Here is a 20,246-nt window from a genome sequence, read left to right on the forward strand (position 1 = left end):
AAACTGGCATTAAACACATTATAGAGTCAATTGCTGGCCAGGTGAGACTCAGCTATTTCAAAAGGTGAGATTTGCTGCATGCAAGATCACTTAAAAAGGTGTGTTATTAATTGCAACAGTGCTTCTGTCTGGGTTTGCAGAATGCGTACCCGGTGACTATGCATGCAGGAAAGAAGTAGTTATGGAAATGAAACACAAATAAAAAAGGCAAACTATTGCAAAAACAAATTATTTTATTAAGTGCAAAACAAGCCGTAGGCAATAAATATATTAGCTCTGGTACATGTCCATAGACTTCAGTGAGCATTCTCTCCAGAACATATTAAGGCAGTGAAATTATTCTGAACATACAGATTTAAAAAAAAAAAAAGAAAGAAAGAAAGAAAGAAAGAAACTATCACATGTCCCCTTTACACATGCTTGAAAACATCTGGGAGCTTTACATGAATTTCAATTTGGGTTCAAAGAGAATGTCTGCTCCGTTTGAGAGTTTACAACAGATAGAGTCTCTTACTTCGAGTTCTAGCACTCTGAATTCTAACAGCTCGTTCTGATCCTTTGCGTCTTGCATTTCGTTCTTCAGCTGGTTTTCTTCCATTTCCAGTCTGTAAATCTAGAGCAAAGAGATCCGTGGATTAACAGGCAGGTGGCAGACCCCTGCCTTTCACCAGGGTCCCCTGATCACAGACCACCTCAGTGCAATACTGGAAACTGAGGACTAGTCACCAGGGGAAGGGGTGGAGACGGCAGGATTTACAGCAAGCATGTGAGGCTGCAGGCCCTGTCTGCTCATGAGGCTGGGAATGAGGAAGACAGAGCCTGGGCCAATAAAGTAGGGGCTCCTTATATATGTGCTGAACACATGAATGAAGGGGAAACCAAGGCATGGAGGTATTAGGTCCCTCCTGAGGTCAAACATGAGGGAAACAAGAGTGCAATACTGGTGCTTCTGCACCCAAAGCCTGTCCAGGTCATTCAACTCAACCACCCCCACCAGAATCAGCCTCCCCAACAACCCCAGCAAACTGCAGCAGGGAGGCTGGCGTCTCTCTTGCATCCCCATGAACCCTGCATAAAACGCCTTAAGGGCAGCAGTTCCCTGAGAGCCCACATCAGTCTGGGAAACAAGATGCCCGGTCCTAGAGCCAGCTGGGAGACACTGGACAGGCTGGCTAACTGTTCTGTGCCTCGGTTTCTGTCCAGGGAGTGTAAGAGCACACGCATCTCCGCGGGGCAGGGAGGGGTCACTAAGATAACGTATGTAAATGAGGCCTTCAAGTAAGTCCTCAGAACTATTCCTGACCAGGGCATGGGAGGACCAGGAGGGGCTCTCTGCCAGGTGGTCCTGCCCCACAGGGACATCTGGAAATGGGGTGAGCATGTGAGAGTTTTCTGTGGCTCCTAGAATTTGGTGAGCAAGACCAAGGTTGCTAAAACCCTCCCATGGTACGGGGCCAGCGTGCACGATGGCGACTGGCCCTGTCCCAGATACCACCGAGAAGCACAGGGAAGTGAACAGGCCACATGCTGGTCAGCGGCAGAGCTGGGGCTGGGCCAAGACCCTCCCAAGGGCAAGGCCAGGCCAGACTGGTCCAGTGACAGCATTCCAGGACACTTAACGCAGAGGCCTAAGCTTTGATCTGGTTCTACTTACGTGGAACATCCAGAAAAGGCAAATCTATAGAGGCACAAAGTAGACTGGCAGCTGCCAGAGGCTGGGCACGGGGGATGGGGAGTGACTGCAGATGGGCAGGAGGGCTCTTTGGGGGCTGAAATGTTCTAAAACTGCATTGCAGTGATGGTTGCACAACTCAGTAAGTTTACTAAGGGAACGATTGAATTGTACACCAATAAAGAGGAAAAAAAAAGTTATGGTTTTAATCCCAAAGCATTAGATCTACTCCCCAAGGAGACTCCCTGAGAGAGCTCTGGAAAGTTCCATGACCAGAGGGGCCCAGCTCCCAGTATGGGTCAGCTGAACTGGGCTACGATGGCCTGAGGGCCTGCCCACTGACCAGTGCCCCAGGTGCCCTCCATGGTGGGGGGAATGGGCTCTGGAACCCCAAAGCAGGGCCAGAGGACGGGGCAGCCCTCCCACTTCTGCAGCGTGCCTGGGAGGGCGGTCTACACCAGCCCTGCAGGCCTGTCCCAGAGGACACAAGCAGGAAGCAGGCTTTGACTCAATGTGACGAAGACACCGCTCCTAGTGAGAGCCACCCAGGCCCGGGGCCCTTGTCCCTGGAGTGCAAATGGTGCCGGGTGAGACTCATGAGGCCTGAGGGGCTGAGGTCCTGGCTGACCGGGCTCTGGGTTCTCTGGAGCAGGGTCACGTACCTTTTCCAGCAAGTCTTGGTTCGTTCTGATCAGCAGCTGCTTCTCTTCCACCCACTTGGAATCCTAAGGAAAAGCACTAAATATGGTCACGCTAATTGAAGCAAACTGACGGTAACACGTTTTGTGAGAAAGGTCCCTGCCTATGAAACCTACTATGGAAGGGTCAGAGGAAAGGATAGTAGCTGGACACCCTCATCTTCCTGCTCAAACTTCAACCCAGAAGAGAGACGTGCAGGTGTGTGGGGCCTCCCTCCCCACGTGCTCACATCCCCCAAAGCACAGTGACCTCATTCTGCGTGCAGCACTCACAGAGACACAGCGCAGGGGTGACCGAGTCCCGGCGCACCCGAAGGCCAGCCCCACACCCCACAGCCTGGTTGGAGCCACAGTGACACACTCCGCCTGTGCTGCCCTCCCAAGTGTCTTTGCCTGGTCAAGTCCCTCCCATGTACGATCTGAGAGCACAAGACACGAAGTCCATTGTGTCATGGTGGATCCCCGAGCCCAGCCCAGTGCCTGGCACACAGCCGGTGCTCAGTGAACGTCAGAATGGATGGATGAACGAATCGGGAAGGCAGGGGAGCCTTCTCCAACTCTCTTCCTCCCTCCTCCGCTGCTGGGCGCAGAGCTGGGGCTGGGCCAGGCCAGGCGTTCTGGGATGCTTAAAAGCCATGGCCTAACCTCGGGTCTGGTTCCACGCACAGAATGTGCAGGAGAGGCACTGGCTGCCTCCTGGGCTTCCTTCTACCTAACATTTGTCACCCTGCGTCGCCACTGTACTGCCCCACGTATTGGCCTCACCACCCCGCAGGGCCCGGTGAGGACAGGGCAGCACTCCACTCCCTTTTATCCGTGGTGGACTGGTAGCAAAGACGGCGCCACACTCCCTCCCACCTCCTGTGCACACCCCTTTGTGGCCCCACCCACCAAGTGCTGGGGTCTGTTTCTCCCTCAGTGACACGGGCTGGGCTGTGACATGCTCTGGCTACTGAGATGTTGGCGACCGTGATGTGAGCAGAGGCTTGGGAAGTGTTTGTGCCTCAGGGCTTGCCCTTTCTTCCTGCCCCAAGGCCACCAGGTGAAGAAGCCAGTGAGCTCCCTGAGGATGAGAGACCTGGCCAGCAGCTGCCACCAGCACCCAGACAGCAGTGTGAGGCCATTTCGGGCCATCAAGCCCCAGTGGACCTGCCTGACGACTGCAGCCTCAGGAACGACCCCAGGTGGGGCCGGCAGAGCCACTGAGCCCGGGCTGAGCCCAGCCCAAACTGCGCATCCTCAGAACTACGAGTAAATAAAATGTTTGTTGTTTTAAACAACTGAGTTTCGGGGTGGTTTGTTACACAGCAATAACGCACTGACCCACCATCCGTGCTGAGGGCTCTGGGTTCTGGCTGAACGAATGGCCACGTGCTTTGCCCCAGACCCGCCCCTCCTGCAGCAGCCAGGGAGGGCAGAGCGGGCCCACGAACAGAGGACCCAGCACGCTACGGTGGGAGGCCGAGTTAGTCGCAGACTGTGATTAGGCAAGTTCAAATGTGTGAGCTCAGCCTGGAAGAGGGAGACTGAGGCCAACGCCAAGCCGGGGCAGGAGTCTGAAAACACCTCATCTTCTCTCACCTGGTTCTCTGCCCCGGCTCCTCCCAGTCTCCTGCTTCCCCTTCCCTAACATGCTATGTATATGAATAGCCCCATTTCAAATATGATGAAACCGAGGCCCAAAGCGATGATGTAACTTGTCCCAGGTCGCACAATGAGCAAGCAGCAGAGTCACCTTTGGCCCCAGGCAGGCTGTCCCCAGCGTGTGTACCCCAAATGCCGGGCCACAATGCACAGATGCCATTCCTAAGGGCCAGGTGCTCACAGCCCCAACTCAGCCCTTAAGAAAGCCTGCTGCAGTGACCTGTCTGGGCCGGCGTGAGCTCTGGTGACCGGCCATCTGCCTTAACATGAACCTCAGCCACAACCCTGAGCCTTGTCCGCTAACTGGGGATCAGTCAGAACTGGCTCTCAGCCATCTGCTTCGTGGTGCTCTACCTGCTGCCTCCCTGCTGACTGGCCTGGAGCCTCTTACAGCCCCTGCCTTCACACCCCCTCCTGCCCATAGGGTCCCCCAGGCCCCACAGGGTCCCCTAGGCCCTAGGCCCTGTGGCAGACCTCGCCAGGCCTCCCTGGCCCCACCACCAACCAGGCTGTGGGCCAGGGTGTCCCCACAGATGACCCCAGAGGTGGGGGCAGCATGACCCAGACACTCCATCTGCCACACACACCCCTTGACACTCCCGCCATTAGGTCGGGCCATAGGACTGGTTTGGGACAATGAATTTTGCCAAGGCTGCAAACAGCCCAGCAGAGGACAAGTTCTAGATACAGCAGTTACAAGATGGTGATGCCTCCACCCCTGGATCCTAGAGAAACCACGTGGAGCAGACAGCCCTCCGACACAGAGCAGGCGGGCCCTGCTAACCTCTGCACGCCACCCTCCGAGAGGCTGGGCTTCCACCAGGCCCGCTCTGCTGCCTTCCCCACCCCAGGGTCTTGCCGCCAAGTCGGCCTTGCCCAGTCAAATGCAGAGGATGGGTACGTGGAGGTGACTCATCTGAGAAGAACAAGTGCCTGGATTTTTCTATGACACAATCATAGCATGGAACGCTGTGGCCATGAGGCCTAAGGCCTGGCACATGCAAAATCTGCATAGGCAATAGCAGCTCTTCTTCAGGTTCAGGTCAAAAAAGGCTTTGGTTTCAACTTTGCTTTTGGAATCATCTCCTATTTTTGTGCATTTGGCAAACAAACAAGAAAGAGCCAAGTTAGAATTCCATAATGCATTTAGATTTTTTTTAACTCAGCCAATGGGCACATTAGGAAGCATATTCTCTCCTGGGTCTGCTGGGTGTTTTCTCTAATGTCTCTGGAGCTCCAGATACACCTCCACAGAACACCCTCCTCGGCACGTAGACAAGCTCCAGGGACGCCACCAACCGGACAGAAGAGCAAAGGTTCACAAACACATCATCGTTCCTGCTCACCTGTCCCTTCTCAACCAATAACTTCTCCAAATCTTCAATTTTGGCCTGACACCTCAGCAGATCAGCCTGTAGTTGTTCCCGAGTCTGGAAGGGAAAGACCAGGAAGTGAGCAGGTCCCCTCCAGGGCAAGAGAGAAGCAGAAAGGACCTCGCACAACCCAAGCGATGCCCGGGCCGCTGACAGGCGCCCCTTAGGCACAGGCTCACGTTCAGAAGCACAGACTCAAACTTGGCCTGGTACCTACCTAGTGGTGTGGAGGCTCACCTGTCCGCTACAGACATAAAATCATCAGGAACTGAGAGGTCTTGAGAGTTTGCCAGTTCCAGCTCCCCTGATTTTACAAACAAGGAAAATGAACCCTAAAGAAGAAACCAGTTTCTTCGGGGTGGTGAGTGAGCCAGAAGCGAGATGCTTCAGGGCCCCAGCACGGCTTCCGGCGAGTGCAGCGCTTGCTGGCCCAGCAGGGAGACTGCCGCGCGCATACTTGCTGGGCCCCGCCTGGGCCCTGCATCACCGACAGCAAGGGCTGAAAACCACCGGACTGAGAGCGCCAGGTGAGTCACAGAAACAAAGGAAGCCAAATGGGGGGGGCGACAGGGAGCAGCGGAGACGCAGGCTGCAGGCACGTGGCCCAGCTCGGGAGGCCCCTCCTGCGCAGCCCCAGGCTGCCACGGCACGGGAGGCTGGTGTGGCCACATGCTCCAACCTTCCAAGCAAGGTCAGGAATCTGGGCTTCTCCGTGAAACCTCTTGACTTTTAAATGTTGGCAAGTAGGTGCAATTGAGAAACCACAAAAACGACTCAGCCCAAACAAAGCCTAGTGGCTCCTCCTCTGACCTAGAGGATAAAAACTGAACCTTCCTTTATGGCATGGAAGCTTCTCCTGCCCCTGCCACACACGCAGGGCTGCCGCACCTGAACAAGCCCCACGTTGGAGTGGCCTCTCCTCTCTGCACCTGCAGTCTAGAGGTTTGCCAGACAACGCCCAATTCCAGTACATCCCCTCTGAGGCCATCAGAATCTATACCCTGTGCAGTTTCCCAACAGGGTTCTGAAAAACAGCACTGACTCAGTCAGAGAAACCCGGCTTTCACTCTCAGCTCGGCGAGCCATTGTCTAGGCGTTTTGGGGCAAGTTTCTTGGTGTTTTCTAAGCCTCAGTTTCCTCATTCAGAAGATGGATTAATTCCTCCTGCCTCCAGGGCCGCTGTGGGAATGAGACGGGGATGGGACACAGGAAGGCACTGGCGCCGCGGCATGCTCGCTGGGAGGCCCCGTGCTCCCAAGAGGAAGGGCAAGCAGGCCCTGGTCCATGTGGCTCCTGAAGGTGGGAGAAGGGCCAGTGGGTAGAAGTTTCCAGAAAGCAGAGCTCAGCCTACCATGAGGGATGACAAGGTCTGGACTTAGGTGGCTGACAGGGCCCAGAGTGCCTCACAGGCTGGGAGCTCCCTGAGAGTCCCCCAAGTGTTCCAGGGAGGTGCCTGGGGTCTCGGCCCTGGAGGGAGGTGAGTGTAAAGGCCACAAGACCGGCCGAGTGTGTGGCTTCACGCTCAGCCTCACATCCTGGAAGCGTGCTCTCTTGCAAACAGACGGCACACGCTAGACAGCAGCACCGTTTCTTCTGGCAGCTGGATGCCCCAGAGCTCCTGTGGTCACACCAAGGATAGAGAGAGAGTTCTGGAACATCGCCACAGTGGGGACTTTGCTGAGCCCAGTGTCGAAGGCAGGGGCTGAGACAGAATCTCACCTCTGGAAAGGGCCACACCACCTGGCCTGCTGCCAGCCCTCGCCAGCCCTGAGGGCCGGCCGCACTTACCCGGGCCTCCCTCTCGGCGTCCAGTGTGCCCCCCACCTGCTCCTGGAGCAGGGCGTAGGCTCGCTGCAGGGCCTGGTACTCCCTGGTCAGCTGGCAGAACCGCAGGTCGGCCTCTTCTCGGGCAGTGGCCTTAACGTAATGGAGAAGAAAACACACAATCAAGCACGGGACGTGCTGGGGCTTTGAGTGCCAGAGTGGACCTGGACAAGACCAACGCCGCCTGTCACGAGTGCTGCCGACGGAGGCTTAGGGGCCTGTCGCTGCCAGGAAGCAGTGAGGGCTCCGGAGGGAGGGCCGGGAGGGCTCTTCCCGGAATCACGTGGCAGGCGCGGAGCCGGCGGGGCTCTGCGGTGAAGGCGCCCCTCCCGGGAGCGTGTCCTGAGGGGCAGCCGCACAGGCGCGCGAAGATGCGCGTTGGGAAGAGCACTGTGCTCTGCACAGGCGTGAGCAGCTGGAAACACCACACGCCCCGCCAGGGACCTGTTCAGCGCCGGATGTGCATCCGTGTGAGAAACCCACATGGCTGTGGTCATGGGAGAGAGACGTACAGCCACATATTTTGGTGCTGAAAGATGCCTTTTACATGTCAATGGCTGGAAAAATGCAAATTAAAAAGCGCATGTCTGGCTGATTCTGTGTAAGCTCATTTTAACAGGTACGAGAATGCGACTGGGTGCTGTGGCTGAGAACAGCGGCCCAAACGCCGAGTAGCCCAGTGCAGACCGCGCGGGACACGCCTGCGCCGAGGGGGGTCTCCAGCCAGGCGAGGCCCCTTCAGCTGGCGCTCGGCTGAGGCTGGTGGGCCGACGCGGAGGACGGTCTTTCTCCCACAGCATGAGAAGGGATGCCAAGGGTGCTACTTGGACAGGTGATACGTGTCCCCCGGAGTCTTAGCACAAGGTGGAAGAGCAAAGAGAAGGGCTGCCTTGGGGTCAGCTGTGCCTGTGCCCACAGAATGTACCACATTCTCCATGACCAAAGGGACCCGTGGGAGGAAACCAACCTGGAAGTCATTCTAGAAGGGGTTCCACAGAGAAGGCCACCAGGAGAGGGGAAAGGGACCCCAGACAGGTGTCTGTGGGAGGCTGACCACCCAGAGTCCTGGGACATGGGGAGTCCCAGGGAGGCAATGACCACAGCCCCACCAGGAAGCTGCAGAGAGTGGTCCCCCCCCCCCCGGGGAGCTTGTGAAGACCCAGAGAAGCGCCCGCATGAGAAGCAGCACTGTCCACCTGGCCCAGCCAGAGGGCATCGCCCAAGGTCCAGATGCCCCTGGCAAGTCCCCCAATACCCTTTCCACCCAGGCCCCTCCCTGGGCTCAGAAAAAAAGCCAGCAGGGGCCTGCAGGGCGGAGGGCCAGAAACACAAGCAAGGGAAACAGCAGCCGGCCTGATGCAGACCACAGCAGGGAGGAACGGGAAGGTCTGCACGGAGTGAAGTCTCGAGTTCAGGAAGTTAATCAAGTGCGGCTATTCCTGTCACTGGAAGGTCCAGACACCCCCAGGGTCTGCCTGCGGTTTTACCTGGGACTCCTGAGAGAATGCAGCTGGCCCGCTCTGTAAGGTGGTCATTACCTGGAGGGGCACAGACGCTCAGAAAAGGGGAAGGCAGTGACCTTGGGGTGGCCAGACTTCAAGTGTGTTTCACCTTCCTCTTTATACTTTTCAGGACTGCTTGGATTTTCTCCTACAATGATGCTTTACTTCTATAGTCAACAAAAGCAATGGTACCGTTTCACCCGGTAGTGTGTGCGTGTGCACACACGCGCAGGGACAAGGGAGAGACGGCCACACGGCAACTTTAACCACAAATGGTAAGTAACACATGAATGGCTCAGCTTGACCAGTAAATCGGTGCTGGGGAAAGAAAGGGCCCCACGTGCTGTCCCCATTGCCGTTCCTGAGCCCACAACAGGGGTCCCCCTTCCCGATGCCACAGCCTGGATAACGCACTGGTGGGAATGGGTCCCTGGGGTTTGAAACTGCAGGCAGGTGAGCCCCTGCACCCTCACTGGTTTGCTTACATCGTCCAAATCTTCTTCAGGCGTGGCTGGGGTCCTGTCTGTCCTGTCTGTGTTGTAGGATGTTTCCGACAGTGTTTCTGAGTCCACAGACTCCTCGTCAAATCCAAAAAATGTCTCCACAACATGCTTCTGTAAAAGGCAATTTGCATGACATTAGCAACAGACTGGGGAACACCAGAGTCCCCCAGCCCTGTCATCATCACGCCAGTGCAGGGAGCTACGATTGGTATCCCGAGACGTGGTTGGGGGGCTTTGTAACTGGGTGGGACAGGAGGTGGGGGTTGAGTTCTGGGCTTACGGGTAGAGCGAGCTGGCCAGACCCTGGCTCCAGGCTCTCGAGCTGCCAGCCCCTGCAAATCGCTCAGCCCCTGTAAGTGCCAGCCTCCTGCTTCAGCAAACGGACACAGTAACACCCCCACTTCACCTGTGAGCACAAAAGGGGTCTCGCGTGCACTGCCCAACAGCGTGACTGCTGCAAAAGGAGAAGGGGACAGGGCCAAGGCAGGTGTCTAGTTCCAAGAGAAGAATCTGGATGAATCTATCTGGACGCCAGAAACAGGCACAAGCTTGAGAAGCAGGGTCCACGCACTGACCCCAGGCCTCTGACTAGCAGGGCATGTGTGTGGCCCAAGCCCTCACCAGACCTGTGCTCAAAGGTAATTTTCACTTAACTATTATAGAAAACTGGGAACATTTCCGAAATCAGTAGGCACAGTGCAAGGGATCCTCACAGATCCATCACTCAGATTTGAGGTAATTTCAATGCTCTGCGTTCCAGCCTTCAGGTTACCCTGGCCACCACTTGTCCCACTCCAAATACCACAGAATATGGACCTTCATTCATTCATTCATCCATTCATTCAGCAAACACTGGCCAAGCACCTTCTGTGGGTCAGACCCTGGGAAACCCTGGGGGACACAAGAGGATCAAAATCAGGCATGGTCCTCGCCCCAAGGAGCTTGTGTCAACAATGTCCCTTGTTTTAGGAACATTGCTTTTTTTCCCCCTCAAATAGCCCCTGAGAAAAATTTGTATTTGTTTTTATGATCAATGAATGCTTTCCAGACCATGAAGGAGAAATCATAGTGAAATTCCAGAGCCCAGCCCCAGGCCCTCGCTGGCTCTTCCAGGACGTGGCTGGCCCTGCCCCCCGGCCCGAGGGAGCAGGGTGCACCCACGTGCTAAGGGTGCCCCTCACCCTGGGTGTTTAAGCCCACACACCTCTGCAATCTCATCTCTGCAAACGTGAGAAAAACGTGGCTGGTACCACAGTTAATAACATGATTACGAAATAATTCAGACATAAGGCAGGAAAGGGGTAGGATCGACGTCTTTGATGCCTCACACAGTTGGAGTTTCTGAAGAGGCTTCAGGGGAGCTCCCCCCCACTGTGTGCCCCCCAGAACGTTCTTGCACTGGCATCTTTCTGCATACTGCTTTCCCTTACACTCCCTGCCTGGTGGCCAAGACGTGCAGGGCACACCTCGCCCTGAATGCCACTCTGCAGGGTCCGATGGCAGCCAATGCAACATCCCCCAAACCCGCGCCTCCCACAGTCTGCCCTGTGCTCAGCAGCAGCTCCAATCTGTCAGGCACTCAGGCCCCAAACCCAGGCGTCCCCCGTGTCCTCGCTCTCTCACGCCCATCCCCTCCAGCACAAATCCTGCCAGCTCCACCTTTAACCTAGAATCCAGCCCTCTCATGGGCTTGGTCGCACCACCCTCACCTCTCACCGGAATTATGAAAACCCCTCTCACTGTTCTGCCTGCTCCTGCCCTGTCCCTCAACCTGGTGGCCACAGAGATTAAGACAAAAGTTACGTCATGTTGCTCCTGCGCTCAAGCCTCTGATGGCTCTCCGTGCCCAGGTGAAAGCCAGCACCTGCGTAGGCCCCACGCAGTCCAAGTGCACTTGTGGGATCTGCTCCCACCACTCTGGCCTCCCCAGCCCTTCTCCCTCTGCACAGGCTACACCTCACGCACACCTGCCACAGGGCCTTTGCACTGCCTAGATGCTCTTACCCAGAATCCACACAGCCCTCTCCCTCCCTCCCCCCATCTTTGCACAAATGCGACCCTGTGAAAAAAGGTTTCCCTGACCACCGTGCCCATGCCCCCCCCGCCCCCCCCCCCGTGTTCTCCTCCACAGCACTTATCCCCACTGACAGAGGTACACGTTGCTATTGTGTTACTGCTGTCCTCGCCCCCTTCCCCCTCTAGAATGGAAGCTCCACAAAGGCAGGGGTTCGGGCCCTTTTGTTCCCCACTGTGGCCCAGGGCCTGGCACACAATATTGGCTGTCACGTGAGTGCTCACAAACAGGACTCTGTTAATGAACAGAAAGCCAAACTGGCTCATGTATCCATAAATCATTTCAGGTTTGCATGGCATCCTTTCCATTCATTCCTGCAGCCAGCATCAGTCCGTACCACCTGGTCACACTCCCCAGGTAAGTCTAACAGGCAGGAACGTGAGGAATTGATTTCAAACGGCATTTCTCTCCTGGCAGAGGTTGGGGACAATGATATATGCAAATATCCCCTCCAGAAACCTGACTTCAGGTATCACAAATTCTCCCAGTAATCTCTAGAGAGCAGAGATAGTGACATCCCCCATAGTTGTGACACATTTGTAGCACTTGAAGCTCTTCTGCACACACACGTTCACCCCCGAGTTCCAGATCCCATGTATTTCGCGGTAGCCACCCGCTGACCTTATTTCTTGTAAACACCGCTAATTGCAAGGCCTCTGGGGACAGGTCCGCGTTTGCTGCTGTGTCTCCTGGCAGCCACGATGCAGGGAGGGCCCTGCCCCGCACACCAAGGGGGCCCAGGCAGCCTCGGGTCACACACATTCCTGGGCTTGACCGTCCACTGTCAGTGTCAGGACTGTCCTGGGGGCTAAAGACTCCATGTGCAATGACCCAGGATGACCCACTTTCTGAACTCTTGTGGGACTGCTGGCCACGTACTTACAGAGCCCTAACACAGGACTGTACCTGCTGCGCCACAGACCTGCGTTTAAAGCAGAGCTGCCTTTGTAAACAGCCCAACTCCAGACCCAAATGGGGCCCCCTAAAGTAAAACATGCCCCCCGAGACCAAGACCCCAAAGAACCCTGCGGTATTGAGGAAAACAGGAAGCAGCTCTCAGGGTGGAAATCAAACACACAAGGGCAGTCAAATTATAACCCTATAGTGATGGAGAAGAACCCACAGCTCTATAAAATGTCCACAGCAGCAAGGAGTTGCCTGGGATCCGACCCCCCAAGATTTTATAATGTATGGGACAGGTTAGTTTGTTTCCTTTAAGGGTTAGTTTACTTAAGTGATTATACTATATGGGAAGTCTAAACAGATTGCATCTATTTATGCCTCTTTCAATAAAAAAGCAGAAAAGGATACTTTAAAATGCAAACATGGCGGCTGTCTTCTTTGAAGACAATGCAACTTGTTTCATACCACATTTTCCAAATATGCTGGAAATAATTCCACCCTGCTTAGCAAGGGATGAGAGGAGAACCACCTAGAAAACATTATTTCCTCTCATGCTTGGCACATATAGGGGCTTTAAAAAAAAGGTCAACCATGAAAGAAACTGTCCAGTTTTCTGTGCCTCAATAATTCTAAGATTCTGTGGCCACTTCCTAACAAAAGATGCTTCGGGAGCGCGACATTCCACCCTCTGCTCACTCCAAACACATCTACTGTATAAACAGGGCTCATTCCTCGAGACGCTAATTCTCCTTGCAACCAAAGTCTGGCCTCACTGATTCCTTTTTACAAATAAATCCAGATTTTACAATTCAGTTTTGGCAAAAATGAATGACGAGCGAACACGTCTTCTCGTTTGCACCTTGCGTACGTGGAGGAGCTCTTTCCCAGCAGGTCGGATGGACAAAAGGAAGAGGCGATGCCCCCAAAATGTCCCCTCAGCTGGATCCAGCCCTTCTTAGCCTCCTCTCTTCTCGTCTCTGAATCATTCCCAACAGAACCGCCTGTCGCAGGCAGGAGCATCTGGGCCCAGCCAGGAACTGTCACGGAGCCTCAGAGAAGGCCCCCCGAGCCAGCTGCTTACCTTCGTGCTTATACGTCATCTCCTGGCAGCCAGAGAAGTAAAGGCACACCAGGGCGCAGAGGCAGAGGAAGAAGGAGAAGTACAGCACAAACAGCACGTACTCCATGGCGAGGTGGCCGCAGGTGCTAGCCGGCATGTGGGGGCTTAGCCCAAAGCCACATCGTCCGCGTCAACTTCCAGGCCTTCTGCCAGTCCTAGGAAAAAGCACCAATTCTCCCCCCACGTGGTCTCCTTTCCCCTACCACACCGCCCACCGTCCCCAAGGCTTCCTGCGGACAGAAAGGCTCCGGGGCACCTTCAGTGCGCGGGGGGCCAGCTCAGGCCGAGCGGCGATGCTGGCCACGCTGCCCACGCTGCCTGTGGCCTGGGAGGAGCCGGGTTCCTGGGCTGGGCTGGGCTGCCTTTGTCACAGAGGACAGCTTCTGAGCCAGTCTATTCTCTGGGGACCTTCCTCCCGGCCCCCCACCTCCCTGAGCCTGTTGTCAACGCCGCTGCACAGGCCCTGGGTCCCTGGGCACTGGCGGCGGCCCCCAGGAGCAGCGCTAGCAACAGTATCGTGGTGAGAACCTTCCCCTTCAGGGACAGAGCCAGAGCTGAGGAGGCACCTCCGCACTCACGTGTTGGGGAAGTTTTCCTGCTGCTCCCGCGGGGCCATGTGTACCCTGGACTTGCTAAACTGGCTGCTTTCTTTGCCATCATTTTGCCAGTGTTTGTTTTACCATTTTTACAGACTGAAACAAACCATTGTTCAAGGGAAAATCTGTGACTTTCGCGCTAGATCACAGTCTTCAGGTTGCCCTGCCCAGACTCTGTGAGAGTCTTGTGTTTCTCAGAGAAGCATCACTAGGCATAACATCAAAAGCAAAAATCCTCATATTAGAAAAAATGGACAGATTTTACCATAAAAAGGTAAAATTTCTGTACTTTGATGGATACCAAAGCAGCATCAAAAGGCAATGGACAATTCATAAAAGAAATATATACAGCTAAGTTCATACCTACATTTCAACTTCAACCATGCATGATGCTCTATTCCTTTTAAAGGTACCTCTCAGATGAGCTGTGCCACTGCATCATGCCGTCCCATTTAGTGTTGACCAACCCTCCAGGTCACGTTTGCAAAAGAGGCACCGTGTAGCAGGTTGGGAACAGTCCAGGGATGGGCCTGTGCCCAAGGTGAGCCAAGGAACACCAGCCCAGGGACTTCTGCTCAAACTACGAGAAGGAGAGTCTCGCTCTTCCACAGAGGTTGCTGGGCAAGTGTAACGCAAGCTTGACGCTGCCAGAGCCATTTGGGTCCCCACATGGGGAGTGCCTGCTTCGGGAAGAAGGCCACCCACCGGAGGGGCTGAGAGACAGAGAGAGGTGGGGTCCTGGCAATACAGCATGTGAGCATCTGGCTCTAGCCGTGCCTGAAGCCAACACCCCTAGACATTTCAGCTCTATAAATTCCTTTCCTTGCTTACGTGACTTTGAGTTTTTGACACTAGGAACAGAAAAAATCTCATTGGCCATCTAAACTGTCGAGTTCTGGGCCAAGTCTAAAGGCCTATTTCTACACCTGGATCCTGAAAAGGAACCTGGCAAGTGCTGGCAGGTGCAACAGCGGCCGGCGCCCCAGGGGTTCCTGGCTCTGCAGAAACCGCAGGGACGTCCAGTCCAGCTGGCTCCTGGACCTACTCGGACTCCCACCTCTAGCCAAAGGCTCTGTGCCCTGTCCCCTGACACCCTGCTGTGACTGAGGCAGACACTCCACAGACAGTGCCTGAGGGCTGAGGCAGCACCTCCTCGGCCTTCCCCACGGGCCCCCCGTGAACACAGGGCAGCCTCAGGCCTGGAGCCAGGTCAGATGAGGCAAGATGTCTGATGACAAGGACCTTTGGTTTTGCCCAGCACTGGACCCAAAAAGCCAGACTGGAGACCGGCCCCAGCCCTGCTCCCGTGGCGGCCAAGACCTGTGCGGCCCCCGACCCCACTCCCTGCAGGCCGCTCCACGCCCTCATTCGGCCACGGCGTCCTCTGAGCTCTTCTCAGAGCTGAGCCCCGCGGAGGCAGACGTAGAAAGGGACAGGGACAAGGGGCCGCACCATGTGCCAGGACAGAGGAGCACGAGGGCTGAGGAAGCCCAGAGCAGGAGTGACTAACCCAGCCAAGAGGTGCCACAGGCCTGGATGAAACGGTGACAATTATGCCAAGCCCCGAAGAAGCCGGAGGCAGCGAGCAGAGGAGGTGAGGCAGGTGGCAAGGCTGCCCCCTGCAGCCAAGGCGGGCAGGAGGCCATCAGGCAGCAGGTGCACCGCACTGCTCCCGGGCCTTGAGGGCCGGGCCAAGGAGCCCCATGGAGTATTTTTAGGAAGAAGGAAGCAGGGTCAGACTGTGCCTCAAAAAGGCCATTCTCGCAGCTTTGGAGGGGAGGGAAGGTGCTGGAAGCAGAGGAGCAGCCAGGGAGCTATTTCCAGGATCCCAGGAACAGGGATGCGGACCTGGCCCCTGGCAGTGGAGACCCCTGAGAAAGCCAGTGGGTGGAGGGGCAGGGCTGCAACTCACAGCCTGTGCCACACACCCCTCCCCACAGGGCCTGGAGTCCCCTCCTGAGACCAGGCAGGAGGCCAGGAGCCTGCAGACCCAGCAGCTCCCCCCGGAGGACCAAGGCTCACTGCTCTGCTCACTCCTGACACCAGGAATAAATCACCCAGAGCCGCCACAACTTCCTGTCTATTCCAAAGTCTTCAGATGTGGTCTGGACGGCCTTGTGGTCTTCGCTACCCTGGACAAGGTGCCCGCGGTGGCCCCTCAGCCAGCTCAGGCTCCTGGGCTCTGCTCCCACCTGCGCCAGCTACAGCCTCCTCGTGCTGCCCGGCAGCCCGCAGCACTGCCCCGGGTACAGGAACCGTACAGGCTCCGTGATGCGCTGCTGCTGCTGAGCTGCTGGGGTGTGGCCCGGGACACAGCCCCTGCATCTCCACAACTGTCCCAGTGTCCTAGCTCCAGGACCGGAATCTTCTCCAGAGCCCTTTACCACAGGCCCCCCACTTAGCTGGACCCACTACAAGTTCTCAGCCTCAGCCAAGAGTCCCAAGCCCACCTTCAACCAAGGCACGCGAGCAAACTGTACTAATTTTTAGCGATTGTTCATGGACTCAGAACTCTACTGCGATACAACTTCTGTGCAAGTTTCAATATCCTACAACACAACTTACCACCATGGCGGGGGCTCCCGCTGGGTGAGCCCTGACACCAGACCTCCTGCAGAGCAGGCCACCCACCGCAGCCCTCCGGAACAGGGCCCAAGGAACCGCTCAGGGTCCTTCCCCCACAACCCCTCCCTGGGGGCTAATGCGAGCCCACGCTGACCTAGCAGGATGCCTGGAGAAAGAGACTGTCAACAGCAGTCTTAGCCCTGGAGGGCATCCCACAGGGGGCTCCTGGGCAGGCCCAGTGAGACCGGGTCACACCCCCAGGGAGCCAAGGGCTGACACCCCTGCCCTGCCCCAGCGCCACCTGCCCGGCCTGGGTGTGGGTGTGGACTGCAGGCGCTCTCCTTCAGGGAGTCCGAAGAGGTTTGCTTAGGGTCCTTCCGAAAGAAAGTCAGGAGCCTGAGAACAGGGACTGGCCTGTCAGGCTTCTGGAAAATTCTAGAACCTTCAATGCATTCACCACAATATTCTGTCAAGCAAAGCCCTGGGCAAAGTGGCAAAACACTTGGATGTATAAGGAACAGAGAGCGACGGAAGCGTTTAAGGGGAAAAAGAAATGACAGTTGTCTCCTGGTATCCCTGAGGGGTTTCTCCCAGGACCCCTGCACCAGAATGCTGGAGTCCCTTACATAAAAGGGGGCAGTCCTTGCACATAACCTGCACACATCCTCCTGTGTGCTTTCATCTCTAGAGCCTTATAATACTGTACCTAACACAATGTGAATACCACGTAAATACAGTCCTATGCCAAATAATGACGTTTTAGTCAACAACAGACCCTATACACAACAGTGGTCCTGTAGGATTATAACACTATTTTCACTGTACCTTTTCTATGTTTCGATACCTGTAGGCACACAAATACTTCCCACTGTGTCACAGTGCCCTACGGTACTCAGAACAGTAATGTGCTATCCAGGTTTATAGCCCACGAGCAACAGGCCAGACCACACAGCCTGGGCGCCAGCCGGCTGGCCCATCTAGGTTTGTGTAAGTGCCTCTGCGAAGTTCGCACGAGGACGCAATCGCCCCACGACGCACTCTCAGGACTCACTCCTGTCGTGGAGCCACGTGCGACTATGGTTGTTATACTGTATTCTTTAGGGAATATTGAAAAGGAAAAAATTCTGTACATGTTCAGGGCAGACCCAGCCATCCATTTTTTCCAAATATTTTTGATGCGCAGTTGAGTGAGTCCACAGATGTGGGGCCGCCGGGTATGGAGGGCCAAGGGTACGGAGTGCCGCGGCCCGTGGTGGACAGAAAGGGAAGCCACTCAGGCAGGACAGACAGGGGCCCCGGGGGATCACAGACCCTGCTCAGGGCCCCGATGGAGCCAAACACCCGTTCCACTGGCCCCGCGGTGCACAATGCCGGGATTAAGCACGTGCACAGGTGGGAAACTGGTCTACACTGAACACTGAGAAAAGAAAAGATGCTGGTGGGTCCAGGAAACAGTGAGTGGGAAAGACCCTCACCCAGCTCAGGAAGACTCCCCGCAGGTCCCCAGCCTGGGCCCATTCTTCTGCGAGAGTCCAGTGTCATGCAAATGCCTTTTCCCGGTAGAGACAATTCACCTTTTCAGCCAACAACCAATTAGGGACACACACTCTGTGTGCGCCAGGCAGTGAACAGGACACGGGGCAGGACAGACGGCCCTGCCCACACCTGCCACAGAGGCGAGTATAGCAAATCACAACTCAATGCCAGCCCCTGTAAAGTTCTCCCGTAAGCACATTCAGAAATCATAAAAAAAGGGGAAAAGAAACCTTTTTTATTATAGGCATTTTGACATAGGTTTGAAAAATAAAGTCATGGCTCCCCAACAGGTTTCCGGAAAACCCCATGTGGAGACTTCATGGGATGTATAAGGCCACAGTACCCAGTGAAGGGGACAGACTGCATGTCCTTGGGTTTGTGCTCTCTAAACAGCAGCCCCACGGTGGAAATGGCACTCGCACGCGGCTGGCGGCTGCGCAAGGTGGTGCCGCTCTCTGTGCAGCGGCGGGGGTGGCGGGGGCGTGATCCCCGGCCACGGCCTTCCCACCCCGGCCCCGCATCTCACCTTGCGGGAATCGACCTGAGGGGGCCATCCAGACGATGGACACAGCTTTCTAGACAAGAGGAGTTTGCTGTGGTGACATTTGTAGAAGCAAAAAGTCCAACAACAGGGGAAGGTAACGAAATAATGGTACAGTCACTAATGAAACCTTCAGCAGTCAGGGCAGGACGCGGCCCGGCCAGGGAGGGCAGAGGCGTGTTCACCGCAGCGTCGCTCACGGCCACACGGAGCCGGAAGCAACGTGCCGACAGCTGCAGAACAGCAAACAAACTGATGGCCTATCCGCCCAACAGATCATGTAGCCATAAAAATTTATATTTAGGATGACAGCATTGAACATGGATAAATGCTTATAGCATAACGTTAAATAAAAATGCAGGGTGCAAACGTGTGTTCTACAGTTACAGCCGGGGAGTGCGCGGCACCAGGGAGGTACTCGGGGTGATGTATCACTTTCTATTTCCCGGCTGTTCTATAATGTGGTTATATTTCTTCCACAAAAATATATATTTAAATGTAAACAAGTTCTACCCAAACCACGTCCCATTTCTGAGTTTCTAACGTCAGTGCGCAGAGACCTTGCTCACCTTGGCTTGGTGGGAAAAGCTCGGGCCTTGGAGTCCCAGACCTGAGTTTGAACCTCAGCCTTGTCAAGTTACTTTTTCTCTGAGTTATTTCTATACTTTATATCTATATGTTTCCTGTAAATGGAAAATGGAAAAAATAATACCAGCCTCATAGGGTGGCTGTGAGAATTCAGTAAGATCGTGTAAACAACCGCTCGTCCTCGGCTCTGGGACATGGCAAATAAAATGAGCCCAGAGTGCCGACACTGGCGTCAACCTAAACGCTGCACCGAAGACCACCAGGAGGCAGCCTGTGGGCCAAATGTCGCGCACAGATAGATTTTCTTTGGCTCACAGATAAATATTTTACAGGTTGAATATCCCTTATCTGAAATGCTTAGGGACCAGTGTTTCAGATTCTGGATATTTTTGGATTTTGGAATACTGGCATACACATACTGAGAGGTCTTAGGAACGGGACCCAAGTCTAAACAAAACTCATATATGTTTCATATACGCCTTATGCACATAGCATGAAAGTTATTTTATATAATATCTTTAACAATTTTTGTGCTCAAAACAAATTTTTGACTGCATTTTCATTGTGATGTGTCACATGACGTCAGGTGTGGAATTTCCCACTCGTGGTGTCATGTCAGCGCTCAAAAAGTTTTGGATTTGGAAGCATTTTGAATTTCAATTTTTGGATTAAGAACACTTAACCTGTATTTGGACCACAATACCATAGACATTTGCTCCAACATTTAAAATCCTTAGATTTTACATAAAGTCTGGTGTTAGGGATTGAATTGTGTCCCCCAAAAAAGATATGTTGAAATCCTAACTGTGGCACCTCAGAATGTGACCTTATTTGGAAACAGGGTCATTGTAGATATAGTTAGTTAAATTATCATGAGGTCATACTGGAGCAGGGTGGACTCCTAATCCCACATGGGTGGTGTCCTTACAAGAAGGCAGCCATGTGAAGGAATAAAGACACACAGGTAGAATGTCATGTGATGGTGAAGCCAGAGACGGGAGTGATACAGCTTGCAGGCCAAGGACACCAAAGATTGCTGGGAAACCACTAGAAGCTAGGAGGAGGCAAGGAAGGATTCCCCACCGGTTTTTGAGGGAGGGAGCATGG

At 54.8% G+C, this 20,246-nt stretch overlaps 1 protein-coding gene across 1 annotated transcript in view; it reads right to left on the bottom strand.

Moving 5' to 3' along the window:
* Positions 1–213: 213 nt before the first annotated feature.
* JAKMIP1 (janus kinase and microtubule interacting protein 1) overlaps positions 214–20,246 on the bottom strand; it is a 125,516-nt gene continuing 105,483 nt past the window's right edge. Inside the window, exons 9-13 of the mRNA XM_045528371.1 lie at positions 9,199–9,327; positions 7,176–7,304; positions 5,361–5,444; positions 2,335–2,397; positions 214–613 (exon numbers count right to left, since the gene is read on the bottom strand). Of these exons, the coding sequence (XP_045384327.1) occupies positions 440–613; positions 2,335–2,397; positions 5,361–5,444; positions 7,176–7,304; positions 9,199–9,327 (579 nt within the window). The 3' untranslated portion in view covers positions 214–439. The remainder of the gene's footprint in view (positions 614–2,334; positions 2,398–5,360; positions 5,445–7,175; positions 7,305–9,198; positions 9,328–20,246) is intronic.

Source organism: Lemur catta, chromosome 17 (assembly GCF_020740605.2).
Source record: "Lemur catta isolate mLemCat1 chromosome 17, mLemCat1.pri, whole genome shotgun sequence".
Classification (NCBI taxonomy): domain Eukaryota; kingdom Metazoa; phylum Chordata; class Mammalia; order Primates; family Lemuridae; genus Lemur; species Lemur catta.